This window comes from Pempheris klunzingeri, chromosome 9, assembly GCF_042242105.1.
Source record: "Pempheris klunzingeri isolate RE-2024b chromosome 9, fPemKlu1.hap1, whole genome shotgun sequence".
Lineage (NCBI taxonomy): Eukaryota > Metazoa > Chordata > Actinopteri > Acropomatiformes > Pempheridae > Pempheris > Pempheris klunzingeri.
The window spans coordinates 5681118-5700482 of record NC_092020.1 but is presented as its reverse complement, the minus strand read 5'-3'; the positions used below and the strand labels follow the sequence as shown (position 1 = coordinate 5700482).

The window sequence follows — 19365 nt, the reverse complement described above, 5'->3', positions numbered from 1 at the left end:
CAGAACACATGATGCATGTATCAGCTACCCAAACACAAATCTCTACATGATCCATCTCACAGGTACAAAACTTGTTTTTGTACTCCCATCTAACACACGTGACACAAACAGGTTTCTTATGCTATTTACATAGCACACTGTGGCTACATCCTAAGTGACGAGCAGGTACTCATCAGTGCTATTTCAGCAACAACAATCTCCACACAGTCTTAGCCCATTAGTTAACTCAACAAAATACATGTATCTGACATTACTGCCAACCATCTTACACAGAATACATTGATTATATGTATATTATTGTTTTTTTTTTTTAGTTTGATTTTAGATTAGACTGATTCTGTACCTTGAAAGGCAGCTACTGGTTTCCTGTTGACTTTCTATTTTTGGTCAAAGTTACATGCCGGTGCTTGTATCATGACATGGTGGTGCATCCAGGAGCAGGAACTGCTTTGCTGTTTTGTAAACTCTGTTGGTGCTTTCAAGGACGCTCAGACATCTGGAACATAAAAAGTCTGCTCCAGAACAGTAACTTTATAAACACCAAAAAAAAACACAACCAATATGCATTTCACCATGATACTACCTATCACACTCTGGACTTGAAAGACGTACAGTTATCAGATGCCTGAGTGTACCTGAATGCAACACCAAACTAAAAGAGGGTTCCTGCTCACAGTGGCAGTACCACACTGTTGAGGTTAAAGCAAAACATGGTTTCCAGCAGCGTTCACATCTCTGCTTCCTATGAGACCGATTTCTTACTGAATTTAAGGGAAGCTCAGGGCTGCCTGAGGGTACGCAGTTAATCTAAAACCTTTTGCCTTTTGGAAAACAGTGAGCAGAAATGTAAATACAATTTGCAGCTAACGGGCTAAAACACTGACAACACAGGGGGGGGGCATTCTCGCCCACCAATAAGTTAACCGGACAAAACCCACCGGTGTGGTGATGTGATCATCTTTTCTTAATGAGGACTGCAACCCTTTATTACACTTATCAAAAAGGAAGAAAATCCAGTTGTTCAGATTTCTGATTGCTTTTTAAGTGGATCATATTTTAGCAGTGATCAGACAGATATAGATTCAGTATCTTGTCTGCATTCGCTGTTGGCCCAACTTGCAGTACCAGTATTAATGCATCTGTGATTCCCTGCCCTCCGTCATTTGATCCCAAACAAACTTTTGCTGGTGACAATATTTTGTTTCTCTCCACAGCAGAGGGAGGTGATGAACGGCGTCCCTCGCTGGTGAAATGATAACTGGGGAAAGTGGTGCGCTGCACATTAACCGTCATATGGACGGGGAAAGAGGAGGCTTGATGCAGCTCAAGCGCACGCACGCACGCACACACACGCACACGCATACACACACACACACACACAAACACACAGTCCTCTTCAGAAAACAATCAAAGTGAGCACTAAGTATTCAGCTCCACCACCTCTGATTGGCTGTTTGTGTCTCATAAAGTGTCTTGTTGTATGAAATCTCAGTCTATTTCTTCATTTTGAGGTCGGCCTCCATGGCGCTACGGCGACCCCTGGTGCCTCCGTCCTGCAGCAGAGAGACAGATCAAAGAGAAACGGAGCAAGAGAGAACGTTATTAGCATATGGGTGTAGAGGTCACAGGTCAGCTGGATAGAGTGAACAGAGGCCCTGTGGCGGGCCTCCTCACACGACTGAGCTCCGCACAAACAAAACGGCACAGTCCACCTCGGAAGGCTTCCTCCCCAAATGAAGAACAGAAAAAAAAAAACACAATGATGATCAAAAAAGGAAGATTTGAAAAGAAAAGAAGGAGAAAAGAAATTAGAACATGCAGAGACACGGACAATCACACGTAAACAGAAAAACACAGGAAACCGGCATGGGGTCGTTAACCGAAGGTCGACGGAAGCTCGGGTGATGGAAGGTTACTGGAGCCTGTGTGTGTGTGTGTGTGTGTGTGAGGATATTGTGTCCAAACAGAACTTAAAGTTTATGAGGGTGACACGGACAGTGTGTTCAGAGGTGTGTGTGAAAATGTCAAAGTGACAAAGAGTGAGAGACAAAGCGGCCCTTTAATCTGACTGTAATCCTCACGTCTACACAGCGGACTGTTGGTCAGGCTTGTTCTTCAGTGCTACTGAGCATTTGATCCTACAGTTTATTAGCTTGATGGTTGGAGCAACACTACCTTTCATCTTGCCATCACAACTGTTGTAAAACCTGACTGGCTAGATAACTACTTTACACTAACAGGGAAAACAAAGAAGCATTAGAGAAAGTCTGACGTGTCTCAAGTCAAACAGGTGATCAGGTTTGACTGAAAGGACATCAGAAGACAAACAAACAGTGCTATCTTACTGTCCTGACGCTCACTGCGAGTGTGGGCGGGGTCCTGCATACCTAAACAGGACATCTTTAGCTATTTCACATGAGAGATTCCTGTATGTCTTTTTTCCCTGAGCTCTTCTTCCTGGTTTGAGGTGGTGCGGTCAGAATAAGGTGATGTCACATGTTTGTGTGCACCAATCGGGATTCAGCAACATCTGAACCAGTCAGATGGCAGTTGTGTTGCCAGGCAACTGTCAGTCAAATCTGATCAAACCACAGCCACATCCCCGATGAAGCCGATCCCAGTTTGAGTGTTAAACTCATAATAAATAATATCACAATGTTTTTATTTCCAACTCCGACTCTGATTTAGTTACAATATTTAGTGTTAGTCATTTTAACTTGAACACTCAGAGAAATTACTTCCATTTCTTATTTTTAGGAAAGCGTTTTAGACATCATGTTACAGTTTGAATTATTTTAATGGTTATAAATATTAGTGTTGAACTTGATGCTATGAGTATAGCTTGACTGATACTGAATATTTTAGGCCAATACGGATATCAAAAAAAGAAAAAAAACTGATGGTGATGTATCGGTCTTTTGTAATTTTCGCTTTTTGATTGTGACAAACAGATCAGATACATACTCCGCACACAAACTATGGACAAACTATGTGACCATGACATTGTCAAACCTAGTCTGGCATTTCTGTGCTGTAATTTCATATCACTTATCAGACATAAACACCGTTACCGACATAAGCTAACATTGGTCTGACTGATTTTTCAGCTCTACTCATGAGGATCTGTTTTATCCTCTTGCAAAGTTCGAAAATGGACAAGGCTTTTTTAAGAAGAGTGGTTGGTGGCTTTTTGTTTAGTTTTCATTCCCAGCTCAGACAGGGAGCACACTAACATGATCTGAGAGGGAACTGTTGAATGATTACTGAACATTTACAGTTACATTATTGTTGATACACACCAATAATAGGACTGAAGGTTCTAATGACTTAACTAATTAGCACTGTTTAGTACTATTTTACTTCCTTAAATGCCACTAAAATAAAAGAAAGAACAGAAAGAAAAGAGATGAGCGGTATAGGCAGATGTGTAAAGAGTGTGTTGCATTGTGTTTTTGTGTGCGTTTGCGTTGGGGCAAGCGTGTGCGGAGCGTGGCCTGGTTCTGGTGAAATCTGAGGGAGAACCTGAATACTTACAAAGAGAGAGAGAAGGAAAGCAGGAGAGGCCATTGGGACACTGTCCTGTAGGAGGACAAACATTGGAGTGAGAAAGAGAGAGAAAACACACACATGTGCGTGAGAAAGCAAGTTTCATACAAGTCTGCGTCAAAGACAGAAGCACACAGAGGAACGAGCTCCATTTGACCGCTGCACAGCACACACACACACACACACACACACACACACACACACACGTATATTCACACGTCAAAAAGACAGACACACACTCACGCCCCTATATGCAGATAGTAAATAGTTAGATTGATGTATACAGACACACACACACACACAGACGTAGATTAACACACCAGAGACGATCAGGCACATACACAAGCATGCAAACACACTCCCATACACACAAACACCATACAACAGTTCCCTTCACGACCCCTATGAAAATATCATGACTTTCATTCAGTCGTACTTCAATGTGTGAAATATGTTCTTTTAAATACTGTTCAGCAAATTTTTTAAAAGGCTACAACAGTCTCATTTCATCTCCACTTGCGCTTTGCTGTAGAGAGACCGCTGATTTTTTAAAAACATTTAATACATTTGTGGAGCAATTTGTCAAATATATTATGTACCGCAGACCATTTGTAAAATTCTCCCATACTTCTGGATTTCCCGTGAAGTAATTCCTGTCTGGAACTAAGCTCTGTTATACTGCCACAAACAACAGCAACCCTGTTACACACACAGTCAAGACTCCCACGTTCACACCGTTAAGACAAAGTAACACACACACACACACACACACACACACACAAGCGAACATTAAAATTCACTGCGGACAACAGCAGACAGTTGAGTCAGTGACAGGCGGATGCAGACAGACAGAAGTTAGTGAGGAGAGGTGCAGCCAACATGCAGGACATGAATCAGCTGGGAAGTCAAGACCAGGGATTATTATTTATTATTCCACTGACACACATTGTTGTAGTTGACCAGACGTCTCCAAGTGTCTCATGTATTCAACATCGAGTGCATGTCTGACTTGTATGATGCTGATGTGAATGCAAATATATATAGTGCCAGGTTTTTGAGACACTGACGCCAAAATCATTTATTGTGTCCACACTTGGCTGTGGTACTTCACTCTTTAAAAAAAGATGATACTGAGCGACACATTAGTCCACATCAATATAGATAATGATAAAATAGCATGGATTTAAGTGACATGTGTATAACGGTATAGTTGAATGTAATGTCTCGTCCAGTAAAATGTCAAAAGTTGGTCCATTGTCTCTGCAGAACGGAGGGTGAAACGGTTTCTCCTATAAAATGAGGCAGTTTCATTTCTATTTATTCACATTACCAAACTGTCCCATATCTATGGAGGGGAACAGCACACACACTCATCAGTGGTGATCAATACCATGTTAGGATATAGTATATAATCTGATGCAGCAGGAAATAGTGTTTAAATGTGGCAAAGTCAACCCAAACCCTGAACCATCAAAACCGTATGAGTTCCAGGGCTGAAAAGAAAAGTTACAAGTAGCATTGTTAAAATCGTGCAACATTACAGAGAAATACTAAACCAGAGTAACAAGACATTCAAATTTAAATGTTACAAGTTCATGCGTAAAGCGAGTCGCAGTGCACCGGCAGGAGCGGTGATGATTTAAAATGTGTGGAAAAACCAGCAAGGACGCTGTCTGAACATTTTGTTAATTTATTTCACCCCAGTATAACACGGCTTTACCCGCTAAAAAAATCCCTCACTTTGGATTTTGGATAACTACGCAATAACCACAAGAACCAGCCATGTAAATGTTAATGTCTGTCTGTGACTGACTGAGTGAATGTGTGTCACCACTTCCTGTGTCTGGCATTGACCTTATATTGACAAGGTGCAGCTCCCGAATGGAGTTAACGCTTGGTCGACTATCAGGGGGCCCTTGTATAGACAGCCAAATTCTAGAGCAGGACAATATAATAAATATTCAAATGCTTGAAACAACTTTTCCATTTCATAAATAAAACCTTCACAAATATATAAATGGAGAGTGTAAATAATATTTATCTGCTTTACAGACAACTGCATGTCTCTGAGACCTTCCACCACCTGTAAATATCTCATTAATTAAAGCCCTGAACACCTACTCAGGTGTTCTCAGTTGTTCTGATTGGATGTCGTCTTTGGTTCAAGCTGGGTGGAGCTGATGAACTCTGATTTAGAAAGAATTGTGGGACACCATTTCGTAACAGCGTTTGATAAACCCTTGCACATCTCAAAATATCTTCCAGATTTACTGTTGATATTTTGACACTCAACATGTTTCACCGTTGAGTTTCAAACATTAACAGTGAATTTTTAGATTTGGAGGTTTATAGAGTTCTTTACCAAAATTAGATTTGTTTGGCACTTTCACAACATTTCAAGGGAATTCTAATTTTAACCCCAACAAGTCGCCCAACCCACCTTCTCAGCTGGCTCTCCTGGCTTACGGTTTCCCTCCCTGCCGCGGAGGCTCTTGGCGGAGATGGCGCTCTCCGAGGTCTGCATGATGAGCTGGGTGGCCAGGAACTGCTGGACGTGCTCCAGGACGTCACGCTGCATCTCTAGCGCCATGTGGTACACATCGTGGTCCGACGAGTTGTACATGACGGCATTCTGAAACATCAGCATGATGTCGCGCTGGAACTCGGCTGTTGTGCGGATCACACCGGACTCAATGTTCTTCTTAATGGCCGACAGGTCCATGGGTCTGGAGCCGGAACGTGAAGAGAGAGATGTATTAAACGTTATGGTTACCATAGACACTCACCATCATATCGCTGTTTAACAAAGGTTCATTACTATTTGCCGCAAAGGAGAACTTTGGAGTGGTATGAATTCACTTCAGTTTCTCTGCAGCATGTGACAGAATATGTTGTTCATACAATATGTGTGGATGCGAGATGTGATTTGACTAAAGAAGCGAGCGGGTGCATGTGTGTTCTTACCTATGTACGATGCTGTGGTAACCAGGTGCGATGTCGTCTGACACAGGCTGCAGGAAGACACTGGCATACCTGAGAGAAACATGAATTCAGTAACTGATTTCCTTTGATTGTTTGGGGACATGCATTTAAAGGTTTACAAAAAATGTTTTTAATTCTTACTGAGATTTGTGAAGAAGAAAAAATTACCAAAATACCACCATCTAATTTTTGCAAGTGTGGGCATGAATCTTTCAAACTAGTGCTATCTTAAGTTTGCCACACGGCACAAAAAAAGCAACATTGCTTAACAAACAACTGATGATATAAAGTTCAGTCTAGAGGGAAGCTTAATTAGAGCATCTCACTTACTTTTGTGCTTGTTTTACACATTTTTGGTTTTAGTATTTTATTTAGTAATTTTAGTACATAATGCTTGCCTCCTCCTCGGTTTGCACTTATGGGGAAGACAATCAACTAAAAGCAGGAAAATATGTTTATAGCGCGGCTGTAGGGCTGCAGCTAGGTCATGTTCTTGATATTGCTTCTGGGAATGTTCTACACTCAAACTTTGACTTATTTTAGGGAAAAATATATTGACTGACTTAAAACTAAATAGATTGAGACACTTAAAAAAGGGATTGACTCAGAGGTATTGCTAAAGCATTTTGGACCGCCAAGACTTCAATTCTCTTCGTATTCCAAGAAGCCCCACCTGTGGTTGGCTGCGGCTCTCCACACCAGCATTATGGCTTTCTTCCAGATCTTCTGGGCCTGCACTGCCTCCTGGTCCTCGCCACATGTTGAACTGACGCAGAGAGAGAGAAAGTGAAAACACGGTGGAATGAAGAGAGGATTGTGAAGAGCACAGTGAAGGGAAACGGGAAGCAGAAGAGAAATCACAAGTAGAGACAAAGGCGCACACTGTTAGATTTTTTTTTTTTATGTCAGCAGCCAAAGACTGCTTAGCTCAGAGAAACTGAGTCCTCATCTGATTCAGAGGTCGTGCCATGAATGCTCATAACAAATGTCAGCTAAGCTTATTTTAGTTTTAAAGCAGCATCTCTCCTAAAATGTTATGTTGCAATAAGGGCAGAGGTTATCCTAGGACATGGCCCTGATTCCACTTTATCGCTACATAGTAGACAATGGATGAAAATACTTATTTGACACAATTATCAAAATTCTTTCTGCAACCAAGTGGACACGTACAGCTGGGAGGAAGAGGCCGGGCTGCTGGCCAGTGAATCAGCTGTGTAGCGTTGGGAGGGCGGGCCGTAACCGTCTTCGCTTTCGCTGGCTGCCCGCTCCACCTCCGACAGATAGGGACCCTCCCCCTCCCCACACTCCTCCTTCAGCTCCATCCCTTCTTCTGGGTCCCCCTCACTTCCCGCCTCCTCTTCCTTCACCTCCTGAATTAAAGAACACACGCATAGAGTCAAATGACTGTTTTGGGTTTTTTTTTTTTTGCAAAGGCTGTGCATGTGTGTCGGTGTGCACAGATATGTTACCTTTGACTCTTTCCCCGACACAGAGCTGTCCTCAGAATCTACAGGAGAACAATGAAAGTGATCAGGAAGACTTGTATATAAAAACACTTTCTGTGTTTGTGTGCGTCTACATAAGTACATCACCCACCTAGGCAAGGTGGGTTGGGCTCTGGCTGGCTCCATTCCTCTCCTTCACTCTTAACCGTCGCTTCAGTGGCCTCTTTCCCTGCCGTGCCTTCCTCTGTAACCTCACTTCCAGTTGCACCGTCATCAGAGGTAATAGAAGAGGTGACATCACTTCCGGTCACCTCGGGTGCCTCACAGTTTCCCTTGAGCTGTTCTTCTCTTTTTGTTTCTGGCTGGCTCTGGGTCTCTATGCCTGTGGGGATCAGGGCCGACATTGCAGCCACATCCTGAGACTCTTGTGTCGCATCAGAGTCCTGGACTGTGGGTGCCGGGTCTGAGGCCTTCAGCTCCTGGGTCTCCCAGGGCCCGGGGAGGGTGTGTCCTTCTGAGACGGCCTCTTCACAGAGAGAGAGAGCTGCTTCCACAGCTGCTGCATCCAAGGCCTCCACTGAGTCATCGACCTGGGAAGAAGGAGGGAAGGACAGAGCCCAGATAGCAAAAAAAGACAGGGAGTAAAAAAAAAAAAAAGAGTTCATACTCATCTACTGGTGTAAACAAGGAAAACTGTCCACCAAATAGGGAGTAACCATAAACAACAGCTAATTTCTCTTTTTGGTATCCAGGATAAGTATTACTACAATTAAACATAGTGTGTACCTTCTCCTCTATGATGGCGATGATGTCTCCTACAGTCTCCAGGTCCAGTTCGTCTCCCATGTAAGACACGGCTACAAGGTCCTCTTCTACTAATCCCGTCTCCTCACCAAGTTCTACCTTCACTGCAGCTTCAGCTTCACCCTCTGCAAACAAACACATGAGGGTCAGTAAGACCACAGTAAAATTATGTGTATTTGTGTGCATACAAAGTACATTTACCTGTGATAACCTCATGGCCAGGTGGTAAGGCAGTGGCTGCGGTGGCTGTCTGTACTCCATTGGTGAGGCTTCCTGTAGAGTCTCCCTCCCCCACCAGGCGGGGGCTGGCTGAGATGAGGTTGCCTTTCTTCAGCAGTTCTGACAGAAGAGGTGAGGGTGGCGGTGTGGCCTTCTGGGCTAGGAGCCTCTTTTGTGGGGAATCATCTACTAGAACAGCCAGGCCTCCATCTTTGGGTCCTGGTCCTGGAGCATCTGTCGCTGGTAGAAACACCCCGACTCCCTGGGCCTGGCAGAGGCAGGAAAGAATCAGACAGACGTTGGCACCGTGAGCAGCAATATCGGAAGAATTTTCTTCCAGATGGAGCTGGGATTGCCAAACACCATATTGTGACAAAAAACAAACTGGAGGTACAGAGAAGGCACTTTTGTTGAGTCCACAGTAAGTCTGTGCTGATTTCAGTTATTTTAATCTGACCAGTGATCTGGATGCTGAATTGCAGCATGTGACAACCCCCAAATCTATTACAAGAAAGCCTGACGTATACCTCTGAGTGTCAACAGAAATACAATCACTCTGAGCACTACTACGTTCTGTGAATTCAAATTCATGTCATAGTTTGAGATGGTAAAAATGTTAGTGTAGAGAAGAACTGGAAGTGTCTTTGCTAGATAAAGAAACCTGTATTTAACACAGTTTCTCTCAGTGTTGACAGTATTGTTGAGGTATCTCATCACTGCTAAATAAATATATAAGGCAAACGCTGTGTCATAGGAGTATGGTCTTACAACTGAGTGGGTGGTGGTGTCATCGGAGACAACACCTCCAGTATCCATGGGCGGCGTGGGGGCCGAAGAGTCGGCCTGAGTGTCCATGGTGGGAGGGCTGGCACCCAGAGGAGAACGCACGGTAACACTGGGCAGACGCTTGGGTGTGTTTTTCACCGCCTGACGAGCTGTGGTGGAGAAAGAAGGTCGTCTTAACAAGTAACAAAAAAACATTTCCAAGAGGCACAAAAGGGCAAAGCAGCCTATTAGTGGCAGAATTGTTGCATTTTGACTGGAAAAACCCTCCCTGGAGTATAAATATGTATATATCGTGTCCTATAACATCTTATTTTCTGTTGGTTTTGACGCTATGTCTACATTTTTAAAAAGGACCATTTGACTTATTTTACATACAAAATCATTAAGATTGTGAGCAAAACCATACAGTTTTTATTTGGAAAAATAGTAGATATTGTATTTGATATAGGATACAGAATGTACTGACAGACATCTAATGAAATCTATCATATTTTGATGCAGCTTCAACACCTTCAGGCATACCAGGTCATGTATGGGCAGTGACACACCTATGACAGAGATAACTATGAAGTTCACAAAATGCCCACAAGATATTCAGGTTTTCTGAATATGGAGACTGACCCTACCTTGGTACGCTGTTTCTGTGGCTTTCCTCTTTTGTTCCGCCTCCTCCTCATCCTGCTTCTTCTTTCTGAGGTTGGGAAATCACACAAGTCAGGTGCATTGTAATGACAAGTGTTGGGGTGTTACAGGAATTATATCTGTGTTTTTACTCACTGACCGACACAGACTATGGCTGTGTCCTCACTATAGCAGTGAGCGGTAAATCATTGTTTATGAATCACTGTCTTTTTGTGTCATCACTGACAGCTGTTGTTATTTCTGCACCTATAAAATGCAGCACTCTGCAAGTGTAGAGAATCTGCCTGTAAAGTTAGTGAAACGAGCTCACAGACAGACTGGGAGCTTTGTTCAAACAATATAACACTTTCTATGTGGACTGCCCATAAGGATTTTCTAGACGGCTTAATAATATATAACAGACATTTTTGGACAGAAATGGATAAATAAATGTTACTTCAGTTGGATTCATCTTCTAAGGACCATAATGTTTGTACCCAATGCCATGGCAATCCATCCACTTCCATCTCACTTTGTGGACCCAAGAAATGAACTAACAGAGCTACTAAGCAAATGACGTAACTATTCACATACCTGTGCTGATCTACTTATACGGTACATGTAGTTATATACTTATGTCTTGGTGTTTTGAATTTGAAAACAGTGACTTATAAATTGTATAGTAAAAGAAAGCTTGAAAATGATTGGTATCAACCAGAAGAACTGATATGAGTCTTACAGTGTGATCTCTGCCCACAGCTCCTTCAGCTGGGAGTCCATGTGACCCGTCTGTATCAAATCCACTTCCTTCTTCAACTTCCTGTCAGGACAGAAAGCACAGGAGGATTAAAGGTCAGGTCTCCCTGCTCTAACATCTTTTAACACATCTTGTACATGTGTATGTACCTGTACTGCTCCTGCGTATCCCGGAGGAGTTTTTTCAGTTCCTCTATCCTCTCAGCGGTTAGCCTACGAACGATGACATCTTCACTGGTTTCAACCACCTCACCCTTTTCGCCACGCTTACGCCTGGAGCAAAGAAGGGCACAAACACTAAGTTAGCTCACAAAATATTTAACTTCTGATGAAAAAAAAATCATATTTTCATTTTCATTACAACTATGAACACAGATGTGTGTGTCTATATTATAATACTGACTTTGGTGCTTCTGTGGCCTCCAGCAGCTCTGAGTATTGTGAGGCACAGTGCTGAGAAACAGAGAGAAAATTTGTTATCCTGAGGTGAATGTTAGTCCTGGCCTGAGGAGAGCTAAACATAGTTATCCACTCAAAAGACAAATGGAGAGAATGATTTTTAGGTTTGTAGCTTTCTCACCTTCTGTGAGAACCAGTCAGGTGGACGGCCAGGCTCTGAGAAAGGCTTGATGGCTCTACTTACAGACACCCTGGAGGACAGAGAGGAAATCCTCAGAATGGACACACATGTTGAGAAAACTATCAGAAAATAAATGCATGAAGACAGGCAGAAGGAGCTCAGGGTGTGAAAAAAGCAAAGACACGGCAGCAGTGATCTATTTTTGTATGTTTCACCATTCACATTTGAGTCCATTATTTCTGACTAATCTGCAGCTTCACCAAGATGCCACTAAATCCTGCACACTGTACCTTTAAAATGGCTTATGGAATGTCAAGTCATGTGAGATCCTACCTGTCACCATTGGGAAACTGTAACTTGCCCTAGTTTGACCTCTAGTGATGAGAATGGAGACCAGATTTAACAGTACCAGCACTTTGTCGCCATGATCTCGACAGAATATATGAGAGCCAATATGCTAATTTTAAAGAGAAACTGTTCAGTCTATTTAGGGGCAAATAGATAACAGTTACAAAAAGCCTTCAGATGTTATAAGATACTCGGACTGATACGTTTGTATAGGTTGTTTTATGTGGACAGCATCTTCTTCTTATATACTTTAATACTTATCTACTTTATCTTTTTTAGGGATGCTTTAGTGGTTACAATATTAAATATGAGCACACAATACTGGCTACCAGAAACTTCTATCTGAAAACACCGGGGCTGACATCTGCATTTAACGGATAAGATGCAGCAGTATTCATCCTTTTAGCTAATAAGAGCTAACAGATATGGTGTCTGTGCACTGGTAGCCACTGTGCTGTACCACTGATCGTGTTCAAACACAGACAGACATAGAATTGTGACATGCTGATTTTGATTGTGAGGCATTTTTCTTAATACATCCCTGTTTTCTCCTTATTGTACTTCAGCCTGACATATGGATGCATGTTCTTCTACAACAGGCAGAAATTTGTCTCTTTTCTGCGGCTGTTCCGTGAGTGAAAGACAAAGACTATCGTGGGGCTTTTCTTTTTACCAGTTCTGGTCGCCACTCCTCATAACAGAGGAGGCCAGGCACAGTTTCTCCCTGACTGACCAGGGCTCAGTGGGCCCCACATTCAGTATCTTGTGTTCTGCGAAAGAAGTACAAACACAAACAGAAATTATTACATGTGCAGGTGCTCTTGGAAGGCTTTAATATGTAGAAAAGAAACGCTTTGCACAGACAACATGTCAATTAAAGTCCAACATTTAAACTGCAACCCTCAGTCCCAATAGAACAAATACATTTGGCCTATTTTGCATTTTCCTTACTCTGTTTGACCTCATTTTTTTGTTATTCAACCATTTACACTTAATATACTTGTGCATGTGTGCAAGAAAGCACATAAACATAAACAGGGATAAACAATACAAAGCGATGAGCGGCGGTAATCTCTGTCAGAGCTGATAAATCAGTCTTCATTGCACTTTTTTTTGCTTATATCTCAGGTTCAGTATCACTGCCTGCTCTGGTTTGTTTTGTTTTGTTCTTCTCCCGGAACAATTATGGCGGTCTTGTGCCCATAACCCCACCCCTCCCCAAAAACCCCCATAGGTCTGTGTTGTATTGATGATGTACACATAATAAATATAAAAGCCAACAGCGGCCGCGCTGCTTCGCTGACTACAAGGTTTTTATTATTTATCAAAGTTAGCTTGCTAGCTACGGTTAGCTACACTGTTGTTCTTAACTTGGTAGCTAAATTCATGTTAAGGGGTTTTATTACAGCACTCCTTATATTTTACAAGTAAGTTGAAATTTAAAGAGCATACGAAACTAATGAAGGCATGTTCATAAGACATACAATTCTGTAAGCAACAACATATATTTAGCGTTAGCCAATATCAACATACTAGCGTTAGCTTAGCAATGATTACGGGGGACACTTTCACGAAGCACACACAGTTGCAATGTGTAACGTTTTATCAGCAGCAGCGCTGCTGGGTCCGACCAAACTAAACTAGTTGCAATCATTGAAGTTTGCTTAGTGCTCGTTTCTGGTATAAAACCACTCATAAAATCGAGAAAGAGTCAGAAAATATTACTCACTGCCGATACCGCTCGCCATTTCTTTTGTGATAAGGCCGTGAACACAACTTCCGCCGGACAGTTTTCAGTGTTACACACAGACGTAGCGGTGAATTGGAATCTGAGCGAGAGCTGAAAGATTTATTAGGTTAATAAAATAAGTACGTTTGACAGACTGCAGTCAGGAGTTAATAGGCTGACTATTCTAATGTCGTATTTATGTCGTTATGTTGGGTTGAACCCACGACGGCTGTTGGGTCTCAGTGTCACTAGCAGATGCTTTTTTAATTTAGTTAGTTGGTGTTGTGAGCAGGGCTGTAGTCAGGATTTAAAAAAATATTAGGGCTTGTGAAGCTTTCTGACCTTTTTCTCTACATTTGTTTTTGTATTTCATGCATTTAAATAGTTACTGTAAATTGAATCTCTCAAAATAATGGTTTATAAACCCTCTCAGCATTGTCAGGAATACAAAAAAGGTTAAATGAAAAAAAGTTGTTAAATGTATATGGGTTTAATAAATATCTTGTTTGAGGGAAACCACTCAGATTTAGACATAGTGAATGAATGAATATCAGAGACCACCATGAAAAACACCACCTGCATTTGTAGAATAAAAACCATTGTTCAAAATTTCCAATCTGTCTCACCTCTGACCACAGACCTGTAAACACACACGACAGTGTACTGACACACCACACAGTACAGTACACTCAGTGCAGCAAAGCGAGAAGTCAAAGCACCGAAGGTCAGCAAATATAAGGTTTGATGGGTAGAGTGTGGTGTAATAAGTTGTTTGCTGACTCTACAAACCAACCAGAGTCCTCATATTGATGGCGAGGTTGTGCTGAGCCCTGACAAACCTACCAGGAGAGTGTGTAAAGGTCTGTGAGCCTTTGAGTGTGGACACTAGAAGTTGGCTGATATCCCCTGAGCCTTGGTCGTGTCACTGCATAAGAATGCATTTAACTTGGTTCTTGCTTCTCACTGGAATATGCATGTGTCACTTAGACCATCAAGTGTGGAGGGATGGTTGCTAAAAACACACAGGAAATGTAAGGACGAGTGTGACACATAGGTTTAGATTTAAAAGATCAAAATGAATTTCATTGGTTCCCAGACAGTTTCTTTGTATTTCAGCACTGAGAATATGCATGTCAATGGGCTGAGGTAAGGTATTTTCTTCCTCTGAGCTGTGTGGAGTCCTTAATTGTAATCTATAAAGCTGTCGATTGTACCTACCATGTGATTTAACTGCTGTAAAAAAGCCAAAGCTGCTTAAAACATCATCACACACAAGTCCTGATAAAAAGCCCAACAAGTAACTTTGTCGAATGTGTGATTATTTGAATTCCTGTCTGTGAACTTACTTTACTGTGTGGTGTTTCCCAAAACCAGAAAATATAGAAACAGAATTTGGCTTCAGCTTTGTTTAGAGTCATGTTTACTTCTTTTAACTGAAACCGTAGACTTTTAGGTGATAAAACTACAAACAGTTTAATATCCAAATACAGGATTTGTAGAGCTTTTTAAAAGTAAAACTCAAGCACTTATCAAGGTACCTAAACCAAAACCCAGACTCTGTACACTTCTATCATCACATCTGATTTGTTACTATAATCCCAGTTGTGAAAAATAACTAAGAATTCCTTTATACCCACAGCAACCAATGCATTTGTCACTTTGTTTGACCAGCTTCCATTGTCTGTTTTATGATTATTTAATGTTTGTTAAGGTTTATGTGAGTGATTGTGTAGATGAAACGCTTTTTCCTAAACCTTGAAAACCCGACATTAAAATCAAGCACTTTCCAGACTTTCAAGGCTTTGCATGAACCCTGCAAACAAAGTGAGACCAGTCAATGTGGTGTTGATGAAGAAAAAAAAAAAAAAAAGACCATTCACAACCACATAAATATTGGCAGTCTTTATTTCAACAAGACTAAGAAATGTTGTTTAATATACATTTTCTCTTACAATTTAACATCTATCTCATCTTGGTTTTCCATAACATTTAGGAGATCCTCTGACAAGTAAAAATCTGGTGTACTGTTACGGCCTCTTTTAGAGACAACTAAAACGGCTGCTCTTTATTTACACATTTTTTTATTCTTTTCAGTCAGTCACAGTCTCTCCTCAGAAAATGAGTCCTTTCTGTTCTTGTGGGCCAAAGGCTGATGGAAGGGTTTCACCACCCGTCCAACTCAACGTTCGAGTCACTAGACTGAAGTTGCTCTGTGGATCGAGTGAACAACACCCAGCTGCTGGACCAGCTCCTGCCAGCCTGAAACCGTTGCTGCCCTGGCCCGCAAGCACAGACCTTTACCGTCATCACCCAAAACTTTTCCTCAGACTCTCAGAAAGTTGGGTTTCTCTTCACACTCGACACAACTCTTCCACATCACATGAACACATGCACAAGCCCTTGAAGAAATGTTGGTGTTGGAACACAAAAGTCAGGAGAATCGAAGCGGTTACATGCAGAATTAATGCCAAATCAATCTGCTGAAGCACTGCTTCATTATTTCAAAGTGAGGCTCCAGTATTTCATACGGGTTACTTAGATGTTTGCTCCCAAAGTTAGATTCTTAACATTGATGTCCGCGTTGATTTCTTCTAAGTCTGTTAATTGGGGACATCACTTTTTTTGGAAGAAAATTTCATGTAAGCTACAATTCACCTGTTGATTTCAAAGCCAAACAAGAGCCAAGCATGTTGTGTCCAGTAATTATCGTCAATCTTAACGGCAGCCAGCTCTTCTAGACCTGCAGACAAATGTAAAACATGCAAATCCGTTTCTCAGGTTTTACAAAATGCATGTTTAAAGCCCCAAAATCTGATTAATTTAACCAATTACTTTGAGAAATGTATCATTTTCACCCTAGATTTGCACATTAAAACACTCTGAATACTGTATTTTGGATAACTTATGTCAGTTCTAAAAGCATGTTTGCAGTGACATTAAAATACATGCATAAGTTACTGTACAAAAGCTACATGAGGCAGCATCCTTTCAGAGATGAAATAGTCAGGTAATGCATCTTACAGACCCGATTATCAAATTAGAAGATATAGAAATTCTTATGTTGTACTTGTCTGCTGGTAACAATGTACTCGAAACACCTTTCAGGGAATCTGAGCAGATAAGAGATACACACCATCAACATCTACATTCTTTTTTACCTCAAGAAGTTGCTAACAATGTACCAAGGTTAAAAAAAAACATCAGGCACCATACATTTCATTAGTTTTGGTAGCACTTGTGACAATACTTCAACATCCCACCTCAAGTTGACATGATGAGAACATGAGGAGGAGGATAGGTAGATCAAAATGGTTCAGGATGAGTCCATTTATACTGATACAGGCCGTTTAAGAGGTACAAGTGTGTGTTGTGGGACGGGGGATGTGGGCAAACACGAGCCTGAAAAAAAACTGTGCACACTGACCAAAAGTGCCCCCAATATCTGTGCACACTGTCCTCTTCCACCACCTAAAACTAGCAGTAAAATCCACTGTAGTACCTAATATATATCTTCATACCAAAAAAACAGCTAAAAATTACAACACCTCTTCAACAAAAAAAACCCTGTATTAAAATAATCTTTTCTTGATTTCATTTGATCAAAGCACTGTCTTTGTTCCTCGTCTCTAGTTTAATGTGAAATGCTCTGAACATACATGTCGCCGCCTTTTCTTTTCAAACAAGTAAGACTGTATAGAGTCAGATCCTCTGTGCTGAACTGAGCTTACAGTACCAAAAAGGGCATTCAGGACTTGTCAGCTTTGCCTTCTTTAGGGGTAATGCCAGGGGAGTCCTTCCTCTTCCACGCCAGTAACCTCTCACCAGGCTGCCAGCCACATATCTCAACTCTATCAGACACTTTCAACTCACCACCACTAGATTGCATTGACAAAGAGAGCATGCATGAGGTATGACCTTACTACCGAACAGTTTAAACTGAGGAAATTAAATCAAAAATTAATGAGGAAATTAAAAGTTAGGTTGTGATAACGCTCATAGCAGACATACAATATGCATGTTTGGGCTCGCGGAGCGCCCCGAAAGCTCTTCTAAAGAATGATTCCATCTCCGAACATAAGCACCTGTGCTGCAACTCCTCTGGCTGTATTTCTGAGACGTCTCTGTGGAGCAAAGTGAGCGAAAGCTCAAACTGTTCCTTGCTTGAGATCAACAGCTAGCTTCATAATTTCTGTCTGGCTGATGTATGTAAATGTATATATGCACAGACGCAAACATTCACAGTATGCACATTCATAATGCGCAGAAATGTTTGTTATAACTTGTTGACATTCATAACATGATTTGTTTATGTCTGAGTAATGAAAAGAAAGAACATCCTCAGAAATATGAAGATATGTCCCACCATAGGCACTCAATGCTCGACCAAACATCTTACTTACTTACTAATTATCAGATGGGAATCATTGAAGAAGGCACAAAAATGACTTATGAGATTAAATTGCCACAATAAGACAATTACATAACGTTTGTAATGCTGCAAGCAGAACCATAGTGTGGCTCCAAAAGAGCCATAAGGAGTAAAGGCTTATCTGGGGGAAAAAGGGGAAAAAAGGTGGATTTCTTGGAAGAAAATCATATTGCTGTACATTGATGTCCTTAAAAACATACAAATAATTAAAAGTGAAGTTATTGTAATATTAAGAAGAGTCCCCCCCCCCCCTCCAATGGCGGACAGTCCGTGGTCCTGAAGGCAGTCTTTTTAAAGTCACTCTGACAGTTTTCCCCTTCGCTCCGTCATTCCTGGTCGTTCTCTTCCTCTCCCTGCCCAGCCAGTTTTATCTCAGGTGGGGAGCAAGCAGGGCCAGGGCCAGCCCGCAGAGCGCCAGCGCCATGCTTCCCCGAGAGGCAACCGCAGCTGATGAATTTCTGTTCACCACCACCTGTTTGACCTGGGGTTTGCCAGGGTTCGGCGGAGTGGAGAAGTAGATGTCCCGGTCTGTGTCGCAGGATGGAGAGTTGCAGCCGCTGCCGCTCTCCTCTCCTCCACTGCTATCGCCATCTGGGGAAAACACGCGAGGGTCACATGTGTGCAACTAGGACGCCGTGTCACAAAGAGAATCATAAAGACTGCTAGCCATGCTCACCGGTGTACATATAGAGGTCATTGCCGCTGTGCGCTGCTTTGAGCCAAACCGTCATTTCTTTCAAAACTGCAATCTGGCTGCGAATCACAGTGTCTGGTTTTGTAATGTCCACGTCCACGTCAGGGTTCGACACCTGATTGGCCAGTCCGTTACCAATGACAACTGACTCGTACCTACGTAGTGAGAGAGTGTCAGTATTAGTCAAGATGTTGAAGATACTTTACATACAGTAACAATTAAATCCTTATATTTGAGTGTGAGTGTGTGTGTGTGTGTGTGTGTCTTACCTGCTTTTTGCTGTTCCATTCCAGCACTCGTCCCCTGGTGCAATCCTCTCACCTGCACACACGGTCTCTGGCAGTGTGGACCAGAACTTCTTTGCATGTTTCAGCTTCTTCTTCACATCGTTTGTCTGTGCAGAAAACAGAAAAAAAAACATGTCAG

The 19365-nt window shown here is 41.9% G+C and overlaps 2 protein-coding genes across 2 annotated transcripts in view; both read right to left on the bottom strand.

The window, feature by feature from the left end:
• Positions 1 to 130: 130 nt before the first annotated feature.
• brd8b (bromodomain containing 8b) lies at positions 131 to 13847 on the bottom strand. The gene is made up of 17 exons (XM_070836448.1): positions 13817 to 13847; positions 12761 to 12857; positions 11740 to 11809; positions 11563 to 11612; positions 11310 to 11432; positions 11143 to 11223; positions 10409 to 10473; positions 9765 to 9931; positions 8979 to 9264; positions 8760 to 8902; positions 8125 to 8563; positions 7998 to 8035; positions 7699 to 7898; positions 7202 to 7294; positions 6511 to 6579; positions 5987 to 6272; positions 131 to 1553 (listed from the first exon to the last, which is right to left on the bottom strand). Exons 1-17 carry the CDS (start codon positions 13833 to 13835, stop codon positions 1494 to 1496), a joined length of 2286 nt encoding a protein of 761 aa, XP_070692549.1. The 5' UTR covers positions 13836 to 13847; the 3' UTR covers positions 131 to 1493.
• A 1856-nt stretch (positions 13848 to 15703) lies between these two features.
• Positions 15704 to 19365, bottom strand: part of gpc4 (glypican 4) — a 31131-nt gene continuing 27469 nt past the window's right edge. Inside the window, exons 7-9 of the mRNA XM_070836732.1 lie at positions 19209 to 19333; positions 18922 to 19094; positions 15704 to 18836 (exon numbers count right to left, since the gene is read on the bottom strand). Coding sequence (XP_070692833.1) covers positions 18613 to 18836; positions 18922 to 19094; positions 19209 to 19333 — 522 coding nt within the window. The 3' untranslated portion in view covers positions 15704 to 18612. The remainder of the gene's footprint in view (positions 18837 to 18921; positions 19095 to 19208; positions 19334 to 19365) is intronic.